This window comes from Amborella trichopoda, chromosome 1, assembly GCF_054954075.1.
Source record: "Amborella trichopoda isolate Santa Cruz 75 chromosome 1, AtrichopodaSantaCruz75HAP2 v2.0, whole genome shotgun sequence".
Taxonomy (NCBI): domain Eukaryota; kingdom Viridiplantae; phylum Streptophyta; class Magnoliopsida; order Amborellales; family Amborellaceae; genus Amborella; species Amborella trichopoda.
Window position 1 is genome coordinate 6304235 of NC_142336.1, and position 18650 is coordinate 6322884.

An 18650-nucleotide genomic window follows, 5' to 3' on the forward strand; every position below is an offset into this window, starting at 1 on the left:
AATTCAGATCCGGATGTGATACTTTCTAATTCCTGATTTGATATTATCCTTTTCGGATCGGGATCCGGTGGATCAGACCACCAAAAAATTGTCAGCCCTAATTCGTATGGGACATGGGAAGTATTTGAAACATTATACGGGTAAAATTCAGTCATTCTGAAAAGATGCCCGGTTGAGGATTCTATTGGCATTTCAAGTAATTATAGGGCGAAATATAGTAATTTATAGATGGCTAACGATTTGGTTTGGTATTTGAGCGAAATCGACGGGGCGTGATGAGGTGGCAGCGTGGAGCCCAGGTCAACCTGGAAGGAGAGACAGTTGCCGCGTTAAAACCGCGTAGCGTAGGCATAAACTAATCATCACAAAAAGCCGAACGAGTCCAATAAAATACAAAAATTTAATCAAAAGAAGACAGAGAATGGGAGTACTGGTTTTACAACCGAAGCCTGTTCACCAATAACACAAGTATCTTAGATATTTGGATGGGACAACATGATAAAAGAGATTTTGGTTCAATTAAAACTACTTCCACTGTATGTTTAGTCGGTTAGATAATATCTATAAAGATCGGAGGGTCCGTAGCGAAATAACTCTAAATATACAGTGCAACCTCAAGGATATTGACATATTCTTCCATGGAAAAAGAGGTTTTATTTTTTTTTTTTTATTTTTTTTTTTATTTTTTATTAAGGACCCGTTTGGAAGTACCCAAAATTAAATTATTTTAAAAAAAAAAAAATTTGAGATAGCAATTGGGAACCGTTTAGATAACCCATTAGATTTTGTTTCCTAACAAAACGACACTAAGCCAAATTTGCCAAAAAAAAAAAAAAATTGCTTTCCTCTTCTCACCTTTCTCCAAACCTTCCCGCTTTTAGTTGCACTTACAAAAGCCTCCCTCATACTCTCAAGCAGGACTCATAACTCTTTCCTTTCGTTTCCCTTTTCGGGCTTTTCTCCTTTTTTCGCTTACCTTTTCGCGTCTTTCCCTAAACCTTTCCGCTCTGTTGCACTCACAAAAGACTCTCAAAAAGGTCTCACAGCTCTTTCATTGTCTCATCTTCAACTAAAGTAGGTCTTACAGCTCTTTCCTTCTCTCATCTTCAACTAAAGCACGTCTCACAACTCTTTTCTTCTCTCATCTCCAACTAAAGCAAGTCTCACAGCTCTTTCCTTCTCTCATCTTCAACTAAAGCACGTCTCATAGCTCTTTTTTCTCTCATCTTCAACTATGCAGATTGTTTTCATTTCCCTCTTTACACCTTTCCTCAAACCTTCCCGCTTTGAGTTGCACTTAAAGAAGCCTCTTTCCCTCTTAGCACCTTTTAAACCTTCCTAGCTCTGCTTCTGGAGAAGCCTCTATCCCATTCTCAAGCTGGTTTCCCTCTTAGCGCCTTTTCTCTAAACTTTCATGTTATGCTTCTAAAGAAGCCTCTATCCCATTCTCAAGCAGGTCGCACTTATAGAAGCCTCTCTCCCATTTTCAAGTAGGTCTCACAGCTCTTTCTTCTATCATCTTCAACTATGCAAATCCCATCTTCTCATACTAGTTAGACTTTTTCTCTCTATAAAAAGATGAACCTTTTTATTTTTCTCTCTTTAGTAAGCCATGTCTCTAATTTCACATAACTCTCCCTAGCATTTCGACGGGGTTCATCTTCAACTATGCACATCGTAGTTGGACTTTTTCTTTCTCTAAAAATGAATCTTTCCATCATTCTCTCTCTAGAAAGTTGTGTCCCTAATTTTACAGAGCTCTCCTTAACATTTCGACATTTCTACTGGGTTGTTGGAGACCGGTTGTACTCCTATATTCCCTTCTCTTACTCTCTCTAGAAATTGAGGGTTTTGATCGATATCTCTAGCAATTGGGATTCTTCGGGTCTTGAGAGTGGAGTTTTTGTCTGTGACAGAGAGTTTCTCTATCTAAATTTGACGGTATTTAAAGTTAATAGAGTTATTTTCTGAGTATCCAGAGGGAGATATTTTACAACCTCAAAACATTTGCAGATGAAGGTTTCTAAAGGAAATTGTGCACCTTACTATTTGCCCTACGTTCCCCCAAACATGTGCGCAAGAAGTGCCACCAAATTACCCTCCGTACGAAGTTTGGTGTATGTGCAAGCCGTGTGCGCTCAACTGCATGAAAACCGTGTCATTTTTTTGTGCGCAGTTGTGGCGGCTTATGTACAATTGTGCATCCTACTATTTGCCCCACGTTCTCCCAAAAACGTGCGCAAGAAATGCCACCAAATTGCCCTCCATACAAAGTTTGGTGCACATGTGCACTGCCCACGTTCAACTCAATGCGTGTGATTCTCGAGAAAACCTTGCCATTTTTTTTCGCACAATTGTGGAGGCTTGTGCACAATTATACACCGTACTATTTGCCCCACTTTCTCCCCAACACGTACACAAGAAGTGCCATCAAATTGTCTTCCGTACGAAGTTTAGTGCACATGCGCATCGCTCGCGCTCAACTCAAACCGTGTGATTCGAGCGAAAACCGTGCCGTTTTTTAACACACAATTGTGGCGGCTTGTGTACAATTGTGCATCCTACTTTTTGCCCCTTGTTCCTCCAAACACGTGCACAAGAAGTGCCACCAAATTGCCTTCCGTATGTAGTTTGGTGCAGATGCACACCATGCGTGCTCAAGTCAACGCATGCGATTCGCGCAAAAATTGTGTCGTGTTTTTGTGTACCATTGTGGCGGCTTGTGCACAATTGTGTACCCTACTATTTGCCCCACGTTCCCCCAAGCACGTGCGCAAGAAGCCATCAAATTGCCATCCATACGAAGTTTGATGTACATGCCCGCGCGCGCTCAACTCTCACCTCTTTGCCCATCCATCAAGTTACTCTCTCTAATAATAATAATATAATGATATTGAACTTATCTCTCTCTAATAACAATAATAATATTATACCAATATTGAACTTCTCTCTGCTCCTGCTTTCTGGTTCTTCTCATTCTCTTTGTCTCCTACATTTATAGGAATAAACTGTTGAACATTTATAGGAATAAGCTGCAGATCTAGAGAGAGATGAATCAATATAATTTGTAAATCAGGTTTGAGATTTCTTATCGATTTCTTGTAACGCATCCAAACAAACATATCTAGCCAATACATTTTTTTTCTTATATTTTAAAAGACATCCAAACAGTCTACTAACATAATAAAATAAAGCGATAAATATTTCTCAATTGAGGAAAAAAAATTGATTTTTTTTTTAATGTGAATATTTTTTTCTTTGACATCCAAACTAGGCCTAAATGTTATAAATCCACCTATTACAAAAGACTTGTCAAAATATTACCACACAAAGAGCAATAATAATATTGAAATCCCATCCAAGAAGGACGTTTTCTATAAGGCCTAGGTTTTATGAAAACAAAGTAAAGCATCACCTTGAATCCTAGACTTGAAAACACATTGAGTATCATAAATCTCCATGATGGCTCTAGATCAATTTTTATCACTGACTATGAAATTTGAAGTTTGAAAAATACTATAGATCTTTATGGATCCACGAACACATAGTTTAGGTTGAAATGTATTACAATATACCCTATTTTTAGGATTTGAAATCCTATTTTTTTTCACTACTACATAGGGAAGGCCGAGATGATTGATTTGACGGTTTTCCAAAATTAAAACTGCAATCTTCTATGAGTGTTGAGATGATGCTTTTTTTATTTTGATAGGGCTGCAACCCTATCAAAACATTTTCCATAAAAATTTGGTTTGTTTTATGCATTACAAAAGTCTCTATAAAAAAAAAAATCTCTCTAAACCGCCTCATATCCTCGACTATAGGATGTTTGAACTGCTCTACTTATAGGCACCCGAACAATTTGGAAATAAGAAAATGGTGGGAAGTAAAACTTTTACGTCATACATAAAATACAGTTTTAAATATAAATCATGCAACATGATTTATGTGAAATGTCCCAAAAGACTAGAGGACATGGAACAAACAATACACAAGACCCCATTCCCATTGAGTGAGTTCGCCAGTTTTAATTTCTAACTACTAGTTTAAGAATCTAATCTTACTTTATTGAATTGAACTATACATGTAAAAATCAGTTTTACTGATATAAGTATTTATTGGATAACGAAATGAAAAAAATACCAGTTATAAAAGAAATCAAGAAATAGGCTTAAGGCTACGTGATCAGGGTGGCAGAACCCTTTCGTATTGAACTATACAAAAAAAAAAAAACAATATAAGAGTTAAAAACACTAAAACGCCTCGTTTGGCTCTCATGAAAAATTTCATAAAAATTCTAAGAAGAGAGAGATGATTGACGGTTTACAGGAGAGAGAAAGCTTGAGTTTGGAGGAGAGAGGATTGCGGGTGGCAATGGGCACAGGTATTACTAGAAGATTTTCACCTATTTAGTTGGAAGATCTTTTCCCAAAATGATGCACAGGTATTGCTAGAAGATTTTTCCTCCAATTGGGCATCAATCATTGAAAATTATTGAAGACGGATCATTTATAGGGAAGCACTAGGGATGGCGATGGACCCAGGACCCGAGGTGTAGACCCGATCCGGGCCTGTGTATGGTTTAAAAAATTGGACCTGACGGATCAGGTCCTGGTCCAAGTCTTAGAAACCGAACACTATTTGGGTACGGGTCCGGGTCTTGGTCTGGGCTTGGGTTTGGTAATATTTTTTGGATCTTAAAATATGAAATATATTTAAATATAGTTCAATACATAGATATTTTAATTTTTGAGTCGAATCTAGTCAGGTCCAGATCCCATATTATTTTTTCATATCCGGCAGGACCCGAACCCGACCCGAGCCGTTGCCACACCTAAGAAGCATATATCGAATATTAATTTCAAGGAATCAAACAAGCACACAGATAAATACATAGATACAGCAACTCTGTTTGAAAAGTGAAAAGAGACAAGAACAGGAGTATCTTTTCTTTCTTGTTTTGTACAACTAATGCTCTTTTTGGTAAACATGTTTTTCTATATGGACTGAATTGAAATATATAATGGTAATTGACAAGCTTATGGAATGGTTCCTACAAGAAAACATAGAAAATGCTCATTCAATATGATAATGAAAGTCATAAGTCCTAACCATATACAATTATTGCCGTACACTTTTCTAGGGAAGGAGATACATGAGTTTTGACCACTCCTAAGTCTTGGGTTGAAGTCATAATTGGCTTAAAACTCAAATATTTTGGATTTAAATAATGTTTTGAGAAAAAAATTGATATAAGGGCAACGCCTTAAACAATCAAATTAAGACGCACTTAAACAATTCACTAAAATAAGTTGTTTTGATGCCCAAAAATCCTCAAGTTCATCATCTCGACCACAAGATGTGTAGGCATGAGAAAAAATGGATTTCAAGTCTTCGAAATAGTACATCTTGTAATACATTTTCAGACTTTCAATTTTCAAGTTTTACAAGTGTTCATAGATCTATTCGATCTACACTATTTTTTAAGCTTTAAATTTTATAATTAAAGATGAAAATAAATTTTTAAGCCATCACAAGGATTTTCATAACATTATTTGAAGGTGCGCCTTGCTTTGATCGTTTAGGGCCTCGTTTTATACAAACCACACCCATGTTTTAAAAAGCACAAATTCAACTAAAGATGGACAAAGCTAATATTTTTTATAAAACAACATTATTAACATTTTTATCATTTTCTAGAAAAATTTCAAAGAGAAAGTTTTAAATTTTAATTCAAGTTATTCTCCTTTGTTATGTTTATGAAATTGGTTTTGGTTCATTGAGATATAATATACTAGTATTGCTGTTTTAAGGACACGGTTTATGAGTCTTTGGACTCATGTAGATACGCATCCCTCTTCATGATCCATTTTTAGATAGATTTTGGACCTAATTTTTAAGGTACATACCATTTCTAACATGGAGAACATGAACATGTTGAAAAATAGAACTTTAAAATAAAAAATTTTGAACAATTTCAAACCCTTGATTTTACCCTTTTCTTTTCCCCCATAGAGAACACAATCTACATACACCTTCAAGATGGATGTGTGATGCCTCGGGGGACGCATGTGTCACTACGCGTAACCAGATGCATAAACCATGTTACCTTGTTTTAATAGCTGGTTATTTAAAGCTTGTTTTTTATTTGAAAGTTGATATCTTCTTCTTTTCTTTTTTCCTTTTTTTGATAATATTGATATTCATTAAGATAATGAAAAGGAGAGGTACAAAAGAGTAAGAGAAAAGGAGGAGGGGAAGAAAAAGGAAAAGAAAGAGGGAAAGACAAAGAAAAACAAAAGAAAAAGGAAGAAAGAAGCCACTTAAAGGGCGGAAGCCAGAGCTGCTAATGTGTCCGCCTCTGAATTGGCACTTCTGCGTATAAGGTTGAAATAAACTTCCAGCTCCCTTAGGGCCTAGACAATGTCGTCCATGACAACCGTAAGCCTCCAAGGAACAAGAGCAAGTTGTCGACACCATCCAATAACATTAGCTTAATCACGTTCCAATATAATCTTGGAACATGAAGAGTCAAGACGTAACACCCATATCCTAAGAGCAAACAACTCTCATTTATTGATCTCACACAAGTGAAGTCTCTCCGAGAGGGACCAAAGAACAATTCCTTTGTGATCCCGTAGAAGTGGTCCTCCACCTGAGAGGTTACCGTGAACACTGTCATCAAAATTCTGCTTAAACCATCCAACAGCAGGTTTGACCCAGCTACAACGAATCAACAGGTGGTTCTTCTTGAGCTTAATGATATCACAGAAGTGGAGAGATAAATTAGACACAACAGAGAGAGAGATAGAGAGGGCAGCAAAGGCCCAAGAGACTGCCAAGCGTTGAATAACCATCTTCAATAATTCCACATCTCTCGAAATACCCTCAAAAGTTCTGAAGTTGCGTTCTTTCCATCAAGTCCATAGCAAAGCTGCCACCATGATTCTCTAGAGGTGCAACCCCACTGAGGAGAAGGATGGATTCCAGATTTGATGCACAAAAGAAAGAACGTCTTGGGACCACGGCCCATTCCAGCCACTCAAGCGAACAGCCAGGCCCAAAAAAGAGCAGTAAATGGGCAGGTAAAGAACACATGGTCAATATTATCTTCATCCTCTTTATAAAAGACACACACATTAGTTAAAATCATCCCTCTCCTCCTGAATTGATCAATCGTCAAGAGTCTTTTTTAGGCCAAGAGCCAAAGGAAAGATCTGACACGAGCCGGAGCCTTGCATCTCCATAACTTTGCAAGAAAACTTTTATAGTCAAAATATCCATCTTTCCAAATTTCTTTGTATGGAAAGGATCTGGAAAGCCTCCTATAGTGTCCAGGCTCTAAATCAAGTGATCTTATTTCTAGGGAAAGAACCAGAAATAATAAAGACAATTCATCATAGCCCCAAACTGACTCTCGACTAAACTATTGACCCTTCTGGTGGACAAGGTAATATTCCAGACCAGTGTGTCATCAATCAAAGAGACAAGTTCAACCACCATGGCTCTTTTATGGGTAGCTTTGAGGTAAAGGTCTAGATACACCAACGTAAGGGGATATTCACCCAACCATTTGGCCAGCCAAAATTTAGTAAGATGACCATCACCGATGAGTATTCTGGAGTAGGCAAGGAAAAGAGGTCTAACCCCCTGGATGCCTTTCCACACCACAAAGAGTTTTGTAGATCTCAGGCATCTCCTCACATATGGGTCATTCGGGTCCTTACCATATTTGTCAATGATGACTTTGGCCCAAAGTTGGTCTTTGTGAGCATACAACCTCCACCGCCATTTGGTAAATAAAGAATCATTGATTGGTCGGATTCAACATATGTCAAGGCTCCCAAGACAGAGTCCCATTTGACGAGATAAAATTTCTTCTTCGATTGGGAACCACTCCATAAGAAATTACACACGCGTGATTCAATTTTGGCAATAATAGCAACTGGTAACTGAAAAAGAAAAAGATAATAAATAAAAATAATAGCCATGATAACATTAATAAGTGTAGTTGTGCTCGCAAATGACAAATAACGAGCTTTCAAACCATCAAGTTTTGACTGAGCCCTTTGAGTAAGGGGATCCCATAAAGATCTGGGAGCACTCCCATTAAGAAGTGGCAATCCGATATACTTCATAGGGAAACTGTCAGTTTCACATTCAAGCCACGAAGCCCATCTATGAAGATTGTTATCTAAGCAATTAATACCCATGAGTCAAGATTAACTCGGGCTCCTGAGATAAGCTCATAAAGCTTGAGGAACAGCCAAACATTCTGAACATTTGAATCACGTCCTTCCATGAGAATCAAAGTATCATCAGCATACTGGAGATGACTAATGATAATCCATTAGGCCAAGCCGGCAGGCCTGAGACCTAATTGGAATCCACGAGGCCTTGGAACAACTTGCTGAATGCTTCCCCTACAATCGTAAAAAGGAAAGGAGATAAGGGGTCACCCTGTCTCAAGCCTTTAGAGGCCCGAAATAACAATGGGCTTTGTCATTCACGAGGATAGAGAAGTGGGACGAAGAAAGACAACCCATGATCCAAGACCTCCATTTAGACCCAAAGCCCATTAGAGACATAATATTGTCAAGAAAATCCCATTCCACACTATCGTAAGCTTTTTCAAAATCAATTTTAAATAAAATCCCCTTGCATATCAGTGGAATAAATGGTTTCTTGCGCAAGCAGAACACCACCCATAATAAAACGATCCTTGATGAAAGCGGTTTCGGGGCCATCGATGACCTCATTGATGACGACACGAAGACGATTAGCCAGGACGCCCATTAGAGATATAATATTGTCGAGGAAATCCCATTCCACACGATCGTAAGCTTTTTCAAAATCAATTTTAAATAAAATCAAGCAGAACACGACCCATAATAAAACGATCCTTGATGAAAGCGGTTTGGTGGCCATCAATGACCTCATTGATGACGGCATGAAGACGATTAGCTAGGAACTGAGCAAGTTTGATATCTTTGCCCCTTGCAAAGATGCATACATATACAGAGTTTTAACTCCCTCTCTTTAGTCACTTAATGAATAACATGATTTTCTGGCTCTCCATTTTCTTTTGCCTAATTATTTTTCCATGACTTTTTTGGACCTAAACTGATTAATATGTTTTGGTTATCTCATATATTATAGTGTAGCTCAAATTTTCTAGTTCTCCATTTTCTTGGACCTAATTATTTCCTTAAATTTTTTGAACCAAAATCGAATTACTACTGACTTTCTAGTTAACTTACATACTGTACTTACACATGCTACTAATCTAACGCATTCCAATGCCACTCATGTCTTGCATGTACGATCAGGAAGAGAAAAAGGAAGCCTCATATCTCAAAGATAGAAATATCAGTACTTTATACAAAATGAATTTTTTTTTTTTTAACATGTAGTATGTCAACCAGGGAAAGGGGGTCCTTCTCGAAGCCATTAAAGAAAAAGAGATCAAAGATTCAACACTCAAAAGAAAAAGAAAAAGAGAAAAAGAAAAAAAGAAAAAAGAAAAAGAGAGAGAGACAATATAGGATTTATCGAGCATACCCTCTTGACTCAAAATGATCGAAATGTGGACCGTTCATTTAAAGGGAAACATTACAAGAATGCTTATCTGACGGTCCAAGTGTCACCAAAAAATTGAACCGACTTGCAAATTGAGAAAAATAAACCAAAAAAAAAAATGAATGGAAAAATTCAGTCCTAATAAATGAGAAAGAAAAATCATCGTCCAGTGTTATAAATATTTTAAGTGTAGCCATTAGAGGCACTTCTATATAAAATGGGCAACAAAAATTTCAAATTTCCAATTTCTTGGTGGTTTTTGTGATTATTAAAAAATTATTTTTCCAATATTGTAAGAGTTCAAGTTTGAGGGGTACTAGTACTACTTGAGAAGTTGTAGTTAGTGAAAGAAGATAAGGATTTATGCTTTTCTTCTTGGCTTAACATTGACCAAACATTCCTATCTTTGAACCCAAGTAAGGAGGACCCCAGGCTTTTTGAGAAAATGACCCAAAACACCCTGATTTAGATGATCATTGCGAACCCAAAACAACCTTAAAATTAAATAAAGATATAACATGAAAAGATGGTAGCACCACGTGAATCTCAGCTCTCGATGTAGGTTTTCATTTCTACTAACGCAATCGAAAATCATATCTATTTCTAAAATAAATAGAGGCCTATATTCCACACTAATCTACCCTAAAAGGAGACAACATGAGAAGATGATACAACGACAAATAGAGAGAGATCTTCTTCTTCTTTTTGACAAGAGTAATTAGAGAGAGATCTTTTTATTTTATTTTTAAAATAACTTGATAATTATGGAAATGGGGTTGGGGCATCGGTGGTTAGGGACGCCGATCGGCATTGACTCGTCCAAAAAAAATTGAAACACCCTCTACATAGATATAGTTTTGAAGAAGTCCCCTTCATGAGTTAGCGTGTGCAAGAGCCCACTGACTCAACAACACCAATCTTTAAGATGGACGACGTTGTAAAAACTCACTAGGTTTATATGGTGCAAAAATTTTTCAAAAATATTACATTTTAAATATAAAAAGTTCTATATATTTTTCATGTTCATGATCATCTTAACCTAAATCATGAATATCTAAAATTTTAGATTAAAATTCTGGTATAAGTGAGGCCCCAACCCATAAAAACCCCATCCAAATAAATTTCACTATTGAACTATGATGGTTAAATTTATGATGGTGTTTAAACATCTAACTGTTTTTAAATAATTATGTGGTGATTCTTAAGTGGATCTCAAAATTTCATGTTGTTCCCCAGGTATTTTTTGAGAGTAAATATATAGTATATTCCAATAGAAACAACAAAAAAATAAAATAAATAAAAAATGAAAAAAATCGTGTAGTCATATTCTATATTCAATTTCCTACCCTACTTTCAAAATAAATGATATTTAGGGTAGAATATTCAATTTCCTACCCTACTTTCAAAATAAATGATATTTAGGGCACCATACGGGGTAGATGCAAATTTTAAAGTGGTGCAATCTACATGCATGGCCAAGACCAAGGTTTCTTAATGAAGAATTTCTCAATAATAATAATAATAATAATAATAATAATAATAATAATAATAATAATAATAATAATAATAATAATAATAAAATAATAATAAGCTTTCAGTTTGAATTCAACATCTGAATAAAAAAATTACCAGCATTTTTTATGGAATAACATTTTACTAAAAAGAACAAAATAAATCATCTTCCTTAATGTTCTTAATTGTATTAGTGATGAAATTACAAAGGGATAGTTTGGATACCTCGAAATATATTATCTATAAAATATATTATTGGCGTAATACATTACATGCAAATGGATGGTTAATGTTTAGGTAGTATTTAGATGCAACCCGGGAAATACATTGCTATTATTTGGTTATATCTGAAAGAAATATGGGGAATCCATTACCAACATTTTACCAGCACTTGCCTATAAACTATCATTTCTTTTTTCTTGTCACAAAATTCCATTGAAATGTGGAATTAAAGTCATCATCACATCATTCCAAAAAGATTTTTTAATAATAACATCATCACCATTCTAGAGAGAGAGAAATAAATATATTAATAATCACCATTTCAAAAAATAATGATAATGCAAAGTATTGATCTTAATCATCGTCATTTTAAAGGGAGAATGAGAACGTGAAATAAAATTGTCATTGTTCTAACAAGATTTACTAATATTATCATCGATATAGAAATTGATAGAGAAGTTCATCATCATCCACCAAAAGAGAGAGAGATAATGTATGTGTGTCTTAGTGAGTAAGTATAGCAATTTATTAATAAAAATTCCCAAGTCCAAAAATCATCTCGGTCAAATATAGAAAGAGAGGAATGCAATTTCTTTTGCAATAACCTATCAATCCAAATCCAAAATCAATCCAAATCCCTTTTGAATTGAGGAGAAAAATTAAATACAGAACATACCTAAAATTGCTTCAAGGGCTTGAAAAGCTATGACATAATAATATGAAAGCTGATAGCTTGAGATGAGTGCTACACCAAAGAAATAGATGTGGATATGAGAGTGTAGAAATAGATGTTAGCCGATGGTTGAAATGAGTGATACAACCCAAATTGGGGATAAAGGGATATAGAAATGATGTAGATAGGAGCGTAGAAAATGGATGTACGCATGATACAAACACTTATAAGTGGAGTTTAGAGAAAAAAAATAGAAATGGATGTGTGCAAGAGAGAGAATGGTGGTAGAATGGATGTGTGCAAGAGAGAGAATGGTGGTAGAATGGATGTGCAATAGCAGGAAATAGAAGGAAATAGAGTATTTTTTTGGCAAGAAATTAGATTATGGGGGTAATGGATTTTACAGCTATATTGTGCGAAATAGATTTAACCTATGAGAAATCTTGTGTAATTTATTTTCATTTTCTTAGTGTTAAAAGTGTAGCCATAAGATTAGATTAAGCGTCTATTGGATTTGACAGCCATCATGTAAAAAATAGATTTTACGTATTTTGGAGAGACTTTGTGTAATTTATTTCCATTTTCTTACCGTTAAAAAAGTACCCATATATGGTAAATCCCATATTTTCTTGTAATATGTCTCTTGTAATAGATTTTGAGGTACCAAACGCCACCTAATATTTGCACTCAAAAGAGTAAAATTTCCAGTTTTTTTTAGTTTTGGTAAAAGCACCAAACCTTCATCCATTCCCACTGAGAAAAAGAAAAGGATGAAGTTTCTATAAGACATGTTTTATCAAAATAAATAAAGCCTAACTTTGAATCTTCATCTGGAAAGTACTCTAGGCATCATAAATCTACATGATGGCTCTAAACTCAATTTTCAATATTAAGTATAAATTTTGAAGCTTAAAAAATAGTACAGATCTTACGGATATGTAAACACTTAGTTTTAAGGCAAAATCGACGATCTAGATAATACTTTACCATATATATTATTTTTAGGGTTTCAAATTTTTTTTTTTTTTTTTATATTCATAATGATCAAGGTCGAGATGATCAATTTGAAGGTCTTCCTAAACAAGAGCCACAATTTTTGGAGAGTTTTGAGGCGAGGCTCTACGTGTTTTGTTAGGGCTACGATGTTGTGTACAAATTTTCCAAAGAAAAAAAAAAAGAAAAAAACTTGAGGGTTACGCAAGTATATATGAAAAATTACAAGGGCATTTCTTGATTTATTTCCTTTTCTACAAAGAGTGGGACCTTCCGGTCATTTCGCCATAATTTGGGGTACTTTAGTCATATTATTTTATATATATTAGAAATATTCGATAAAGTGGTAGAAATTAGTACTTATTTAAAACGCCACAAAAAAAATTCCCCTATAAAAGGCTATCTTTGCGTATAAAATCCACGCGCTGTGTCTCCAGATTGTTCAGAGTGAAGGGTTGAGTTTTGAGGACGTTACAGAAACTGCTCAGTGTTTCTCTCTATAATTTTTCTTCGTCTCTTTATTTCTCTTCCTTTCTCTTTCACTACCTCTTGTGTTTGTGTTTTTGATATTGTGTTTGTGTTTTTGAGGAAACATGGCCGATCAGCTTACAGACGAGCAGATCTCAGAATTTAAAGAGGCTTTCAGCTTATTTGATAAAGATGGAGATGGTTAGATCCCTAGACTTCCTCTTTTGATCTATAGTTATAGTGTTTTTGATCTGGGATTTTATGTAAATATTTGCTATTTGTTCAGATCTAGGGTTGTTCTCTCCTTTTTCTTTAGCTACGTCGATTCTAAATTTAGAATCTGCTTTTGACTTTTTCTTTAGCTATGTTTAGTGTAAATTTAGAGTCTGCTTTTGTGTTTCTCAGTTGATGTATGCTATGTGGTGTCTTTGGTTTTTCCATGTTGATAATGTTTCAAATATTGGACTTTTGTAGTGATCTCTCATATTATGTGCTATAGGTTACATGTCTTGTTGAAGATATTTTTTCTCTGATTTATATGATGATTTGATTGTTTTTTTGGTAGTGTAACTGTTCCTGGCATGAAATTTATCAAGTGAGGCAGGTTTCTGGATTTTAATTTGGTGTGTGTTCTTGTTGGATCTACTTTGGGAAACAACTCAATTTATCTGATGGAAATCGTTTAGCAGTGTAACAGTTCTCTTTTCTCTTCATATTGGTTTATTTTTTTATATTTTTGGGATAGGTTAGTCCTCTTCATGATCATTACACATATTTTTGTGAAATAATTAATTGGCTATTTTAGCCTTTTCTGTTATGATAAACCTTCACTCAGACTCGCTGCCCAGTACAGAACATTCCACAACTAAGGGAGACATATAAAATATATTTGTAATAAATTTAAATTACTTTATAATTGATTTAATCTCGGCTAAATCAATTATAATTGATTGATAATTAATTTTGTATGTTTTTATAAATTTAAATTTTTTTTTCGGGAGAATTTTAGGAGATCTTTAACCGGTTTTAAAATTTTCTATTTTCGAAAATTTTTTTCTTATGTTATGTACTTTGTATGTTGTTTATAGTTTTCCTTGTTTCTTCTATTTTTACCCATTTTTAGGATATTTTCCAAACCAAGGGCCTATAGTTTTTTTTTTGTTTCTCCTATTTTTACCCTTTTTAAGGATATTTTCCAAACCAAGGGCCTTGAGTTTGGCATCTGAACTGTGGTTTCCTGTTATTGAAGGGGAGATGTGCAAATTTGTTGTTATGTTTTTATTTATTGGTTGTTTTTTACCTGTTTTGGCTGGTGTATACAAGGAATATATGGTCTTAAATTTGGTTTTGCATCCGGATTTCAATTTGGCAAATACTTCCTTTACTTTTATTTGCTGTTAATATGGGCCAGTGCTTGTTTTGTTATTCAATGGTGTTCAAAAAAAATGCCAAGCGGCGCCTAACCCCTAAAATCTACAGAAATCATACGAAACTAAAACCCACCATTTCCCTTCTTATTTTTCGCTCTTATTTTTCTTAAAGAACCCAAAAATATCCTTCTAGCCTAGGCGGGCCTTTTGGAACAATGGGCTTTATAGAAACAAAAGGAAAAGAAAAAAAAGGTTGATAGTGTTTTATCTAAATGTTAATCAGGTTTTTGCACTCAAACTTTTCTATTTACCCCTGGGGGGCTTTTTTGGGCTTTTTTTTTTTTTTTTTTTTTTTGGGAGTGAGTGGGGGGAGATTGACACCAATTTTGTTAGGATTCAGGATAGGTCCTGGGATTGAATCCCAGCAATTTTTTTTGTCAAGTTCTTACCCAGCATGTTGTTTTAGATCTGTTGTCAATTTAATGAACTTTGGGTGTAGATATTTTGTTGGGGTTATACAAGGAATGCGTTATGAATAATTTGGAGGTTCTGTGGAACTATCTGAAACTTTTATAGAGATAAGCATAAAAAGGGATATTATTGTTTGACACTCTTGATAGTTTGGCCTATTAACATGTTATTATGACCTGTTTGTGGTAAACATATATACTCTCTTCTTGTTTTTCATTTTTTATTTATATGTTTAATAGACAAAGTATCATTCGAAAACACCTTGTCTTCCTAGGTTTATTGTTGTCATGATCTTGTTGGCTAAATTATGATCATTCATGGTGTGAACGCTTGAGAACTTAAATAACGAGCTATTTAAGCTTTGGTAAAAGTCGACCTATAGATTTGATTTGCAAAGCTGCTGGGTTTCATTAGGAGGAAGCATATAGTGCATCTTTCTCTCTCTTGATCAAAATTCTAATAATCACATTCTCATATACATCTTGTAGTATTTATTGAAGGGACATGATAAGAATAGGGTTGGTAACGGTATTCTCATATTGTTTTCTATATCTTACATAATTGGATTTAGATTTGTATTGGGACGCTTTTTGCCTTTTGTGTTGGACCGTGCTCATTTTTGTTTTGTTGTAATGGTCGTTGTCGATAAGGTACATTCATGGAAAAATTTAGTTGGGAAAAATTAGTTGCATTACAATAGAACAGGAAAGATGGTCACTTTGGTTCATGTAGGCCTTTCACTTCTGATGAACAGATTCTTATCTTCCTTCCCTCAAATTTCAAGGTTTACGTCGTTTCATGAACATCATGGAATGCTTCGGAAGCTTATTCCATGTTTCCTTAGTGGTATAATGCCTGAGATCATCTTGTGATTTTTGTATTCGATTTCGAACATCTTCAGTTGATAACGGACCTTCTGTTATATTGACTTGGAAGTTTCCATTTGTACCATGAGAGTACTATACCATATAACTTCATGTATGGTTTCATATATAAATTTGAATAGATTTTGGACTTCTATAGTGGCTTCCTAATTTCCAATGCATGTTAAGAGTTCTAAATACACGATTAATTTCATTATGGTGATGATCATAACCATGACAAGGAGAAATACAGTGAATGAGTGTATGGCATTATTTGTTGTGCGTGTTGCTGCAATGAGGGTGCAGCTAAAGCAACCATCTTGCGGCCCCTTGATAAAGCTGATGCTTGTTTAAAAGAAACCCAATCCTCTCTCTGTCACAAATAGAGGGAGGGAGGGACGGAGGGGGGTTTCTGAGAAGCCCTAAGCTTTATCTTCTGCATCAACCTCCATGTTTCTCGATTCACATGATTCTTCATGTTTTAGATGCTTCCCTATCTTATGAATTTTGCTTTTATCTCGATGAATATTTGTCTTTTATTTTATATATGAAAGGAAGATTACTGAGAATCTCCGTTGGGCTCTCTCTCTCTCTCTCAATGTCATCAAGGTTGCATAACCACCAAGGAGCTGGGAACTGTGATGAGATCACTCGGGCAGAACCCAACTGAGGCTGAGCTCCAAGACATGATCAATGAGGTCGACGCTGATGGCAACGGAACAATCGATTTCCCCGAGTTTCTGAACCTCATGGCTCGCAAGATGAAAGACACTGACTCAGAAGAGGAGCTGAAGGAGGCATTCAGAGTCTTTGACAAGGACCAGAATGGCTTCATTTCAGCTGCCGAGCTCCGCCATGTGATGACCAACCTTGGAGAGAAGCTCACCGACGAGGAAGTTGATGAGATGATCCGTGAGGCTGATGTGGATGGAGATGGTCAGATCAATTACGAGGAGTTCGTCAAGGTCATGATGGCCAAGTGAGCGAACTCCTCCCCCTCTCTCTCTAGAAAACCTGAATTCTCTCCTCTTTCTCTTTTTAGAGGAATCCAATCTCTCTCTAGAAATCTTGAGTCTTAGACGTTCTGAAACCTGGACCCCGAGCCTCCTTCGGCAGCATCCCGAAAAAAAAAATCTAATTCACGAGAGGTATCTATATTTGGTTTAGTTAATTATATGGTAGTAGTCTCTGCAAACTTCTTTTAGTCGATTAGTGTGTATCGTTTGGTTTTTGGGGCTCTCTCGCTCTAATCTCTCGTGTTTTTGTGTTTTTTTTTTTCCTGTTTGTTTTCACCGGACTTGTATTTGTTTGGAACGATGGGCGTCTTCAAAGCGGGTCTAGCCTGCCCATGGTATGGACGGTTTGTTTATTGTCGTCTTTGCCCTTTTCTCTTTAATTTGTTTTTTGGTGTGACTGAAATTTTTATTGGAATATTGGTCTCTTGAGTTCTCTTTCTTTGTAATATTTGTGTGCGCGCTCATGTGATAGGTATGGTTCTCTAAATAATCAAATATCTTCAAATTGTTTATCTTGACATCAAGATGCATGGATATGATAAAAAAAAATGGATTTCGAGTTTTGAAAATAGTGTATTTTGTAAGGCATTTTTGGACTGTCAATTTTTAAGATTTTCAAGTTTTCATAGATTTGTCGATTTATATTATTTATTTAAGCTTTATGCTTTATAAATAAAGATGAAAATATATTTTAAGGCTGTTACAAGGATTTTTAGTGTTGAAATTACATTTCTTGATATTATTTGATGGTACGTTTTAATTTGATTGTTTAGAGCTTAGGTTTTATACAAACCGTGGATAGGTATTCACAAATCAGAACAATCAGGATAGGAATAGTATATAAAGAGATCATTTACTTCAGTATAAGGCTGCAATAAATCTTGTCTGTCACATTCTAAATCTTTAAATGAGATGATTGTATTGTATGTGTTAGATTCAGTTCAAAAAAAAAAATTGGAAAACGAAAGAAAGAAAAAATTCTCGGTGTCATGATTCTCTCCAAGCTATCAAATTTAACATCTAAGGGATGGGAGTGATTGCGACCTCTTTGATAAATGGTTGTATTATATTATACTATTCTGTTAGGATAAATCATTAGTTTTAAAGTTAGCATTTCTCTTAAAAATTAATAATAAAGTATTAACTTTTGAAACTTTGGCATGAATATAACCAAAAGTTACTGAACTATCTAGTGGTTTTGTCCACATCTCGCTCTAGACTTCTCTCGAAGTTGGGGTTTTGTGGATAACATGGAATGTATCGGTCATGGCCACAAAAATGGAGTTCATGGGGTGGGGCGTTTTCCTTTTATTTTTCTTTTCGTATTTTGGTTATTTTTTTACCTTGGCACAGCTGAGCCAAATTCCAAAGCGCGGAGTGTTCAGTGAACATTAGTTTTTATTCTATCCAATCTCTCTTAAGAGGGAATGTTGAGAGAGAGATGACAGCTTTATCTCCTTCCATTATCGTCATTCTCAACTAT

The 18650-nt window shown here is 35.3% G+C and overlaps 1 protein-coding gene across 1 annotated transcript; it reads left to right on the plus strand.

The window, feature by feature from the left end:
• Positions 1–13399: 13399 nt before the first annotated feature.
• On the plus strand, positions 13400–17613 carry LOC18426171 (calmodulin). Its single transcript, XM_006832829.4, has 2 exons — positions 13400–13648; positions 16761–17613. The coding sequence occupies exons 1-2, from the start codon at positions 13573–13575 to the stop codon at positions 17132–17134; spliced, it is 450 nt and encodes a 149-aa protein (XP_006832892.3). The 5' UTR covers positions 13400–13572; the 3' UTR covers positions 17135–17613.
• The last annotated feature ends 1037 nt before the right edge of the window (positions 17614–18650 follow it).

Coding starts and splice junctions, on each gene's coding strand:
- LOC18426171 (XM_006832829.4), top strand. CDS start 13,573: ATGGCCGATCAGCTTACAGACGAGCAGATCTCAGAATTTAAAGAGGCT. Junction 13,649..16,760: donor ATTTGATAAAGATGGAGATG/GTTAGATCCCTA, acceptor AATGTCATCAAG/GTTGCATAACCACCAAGGAG.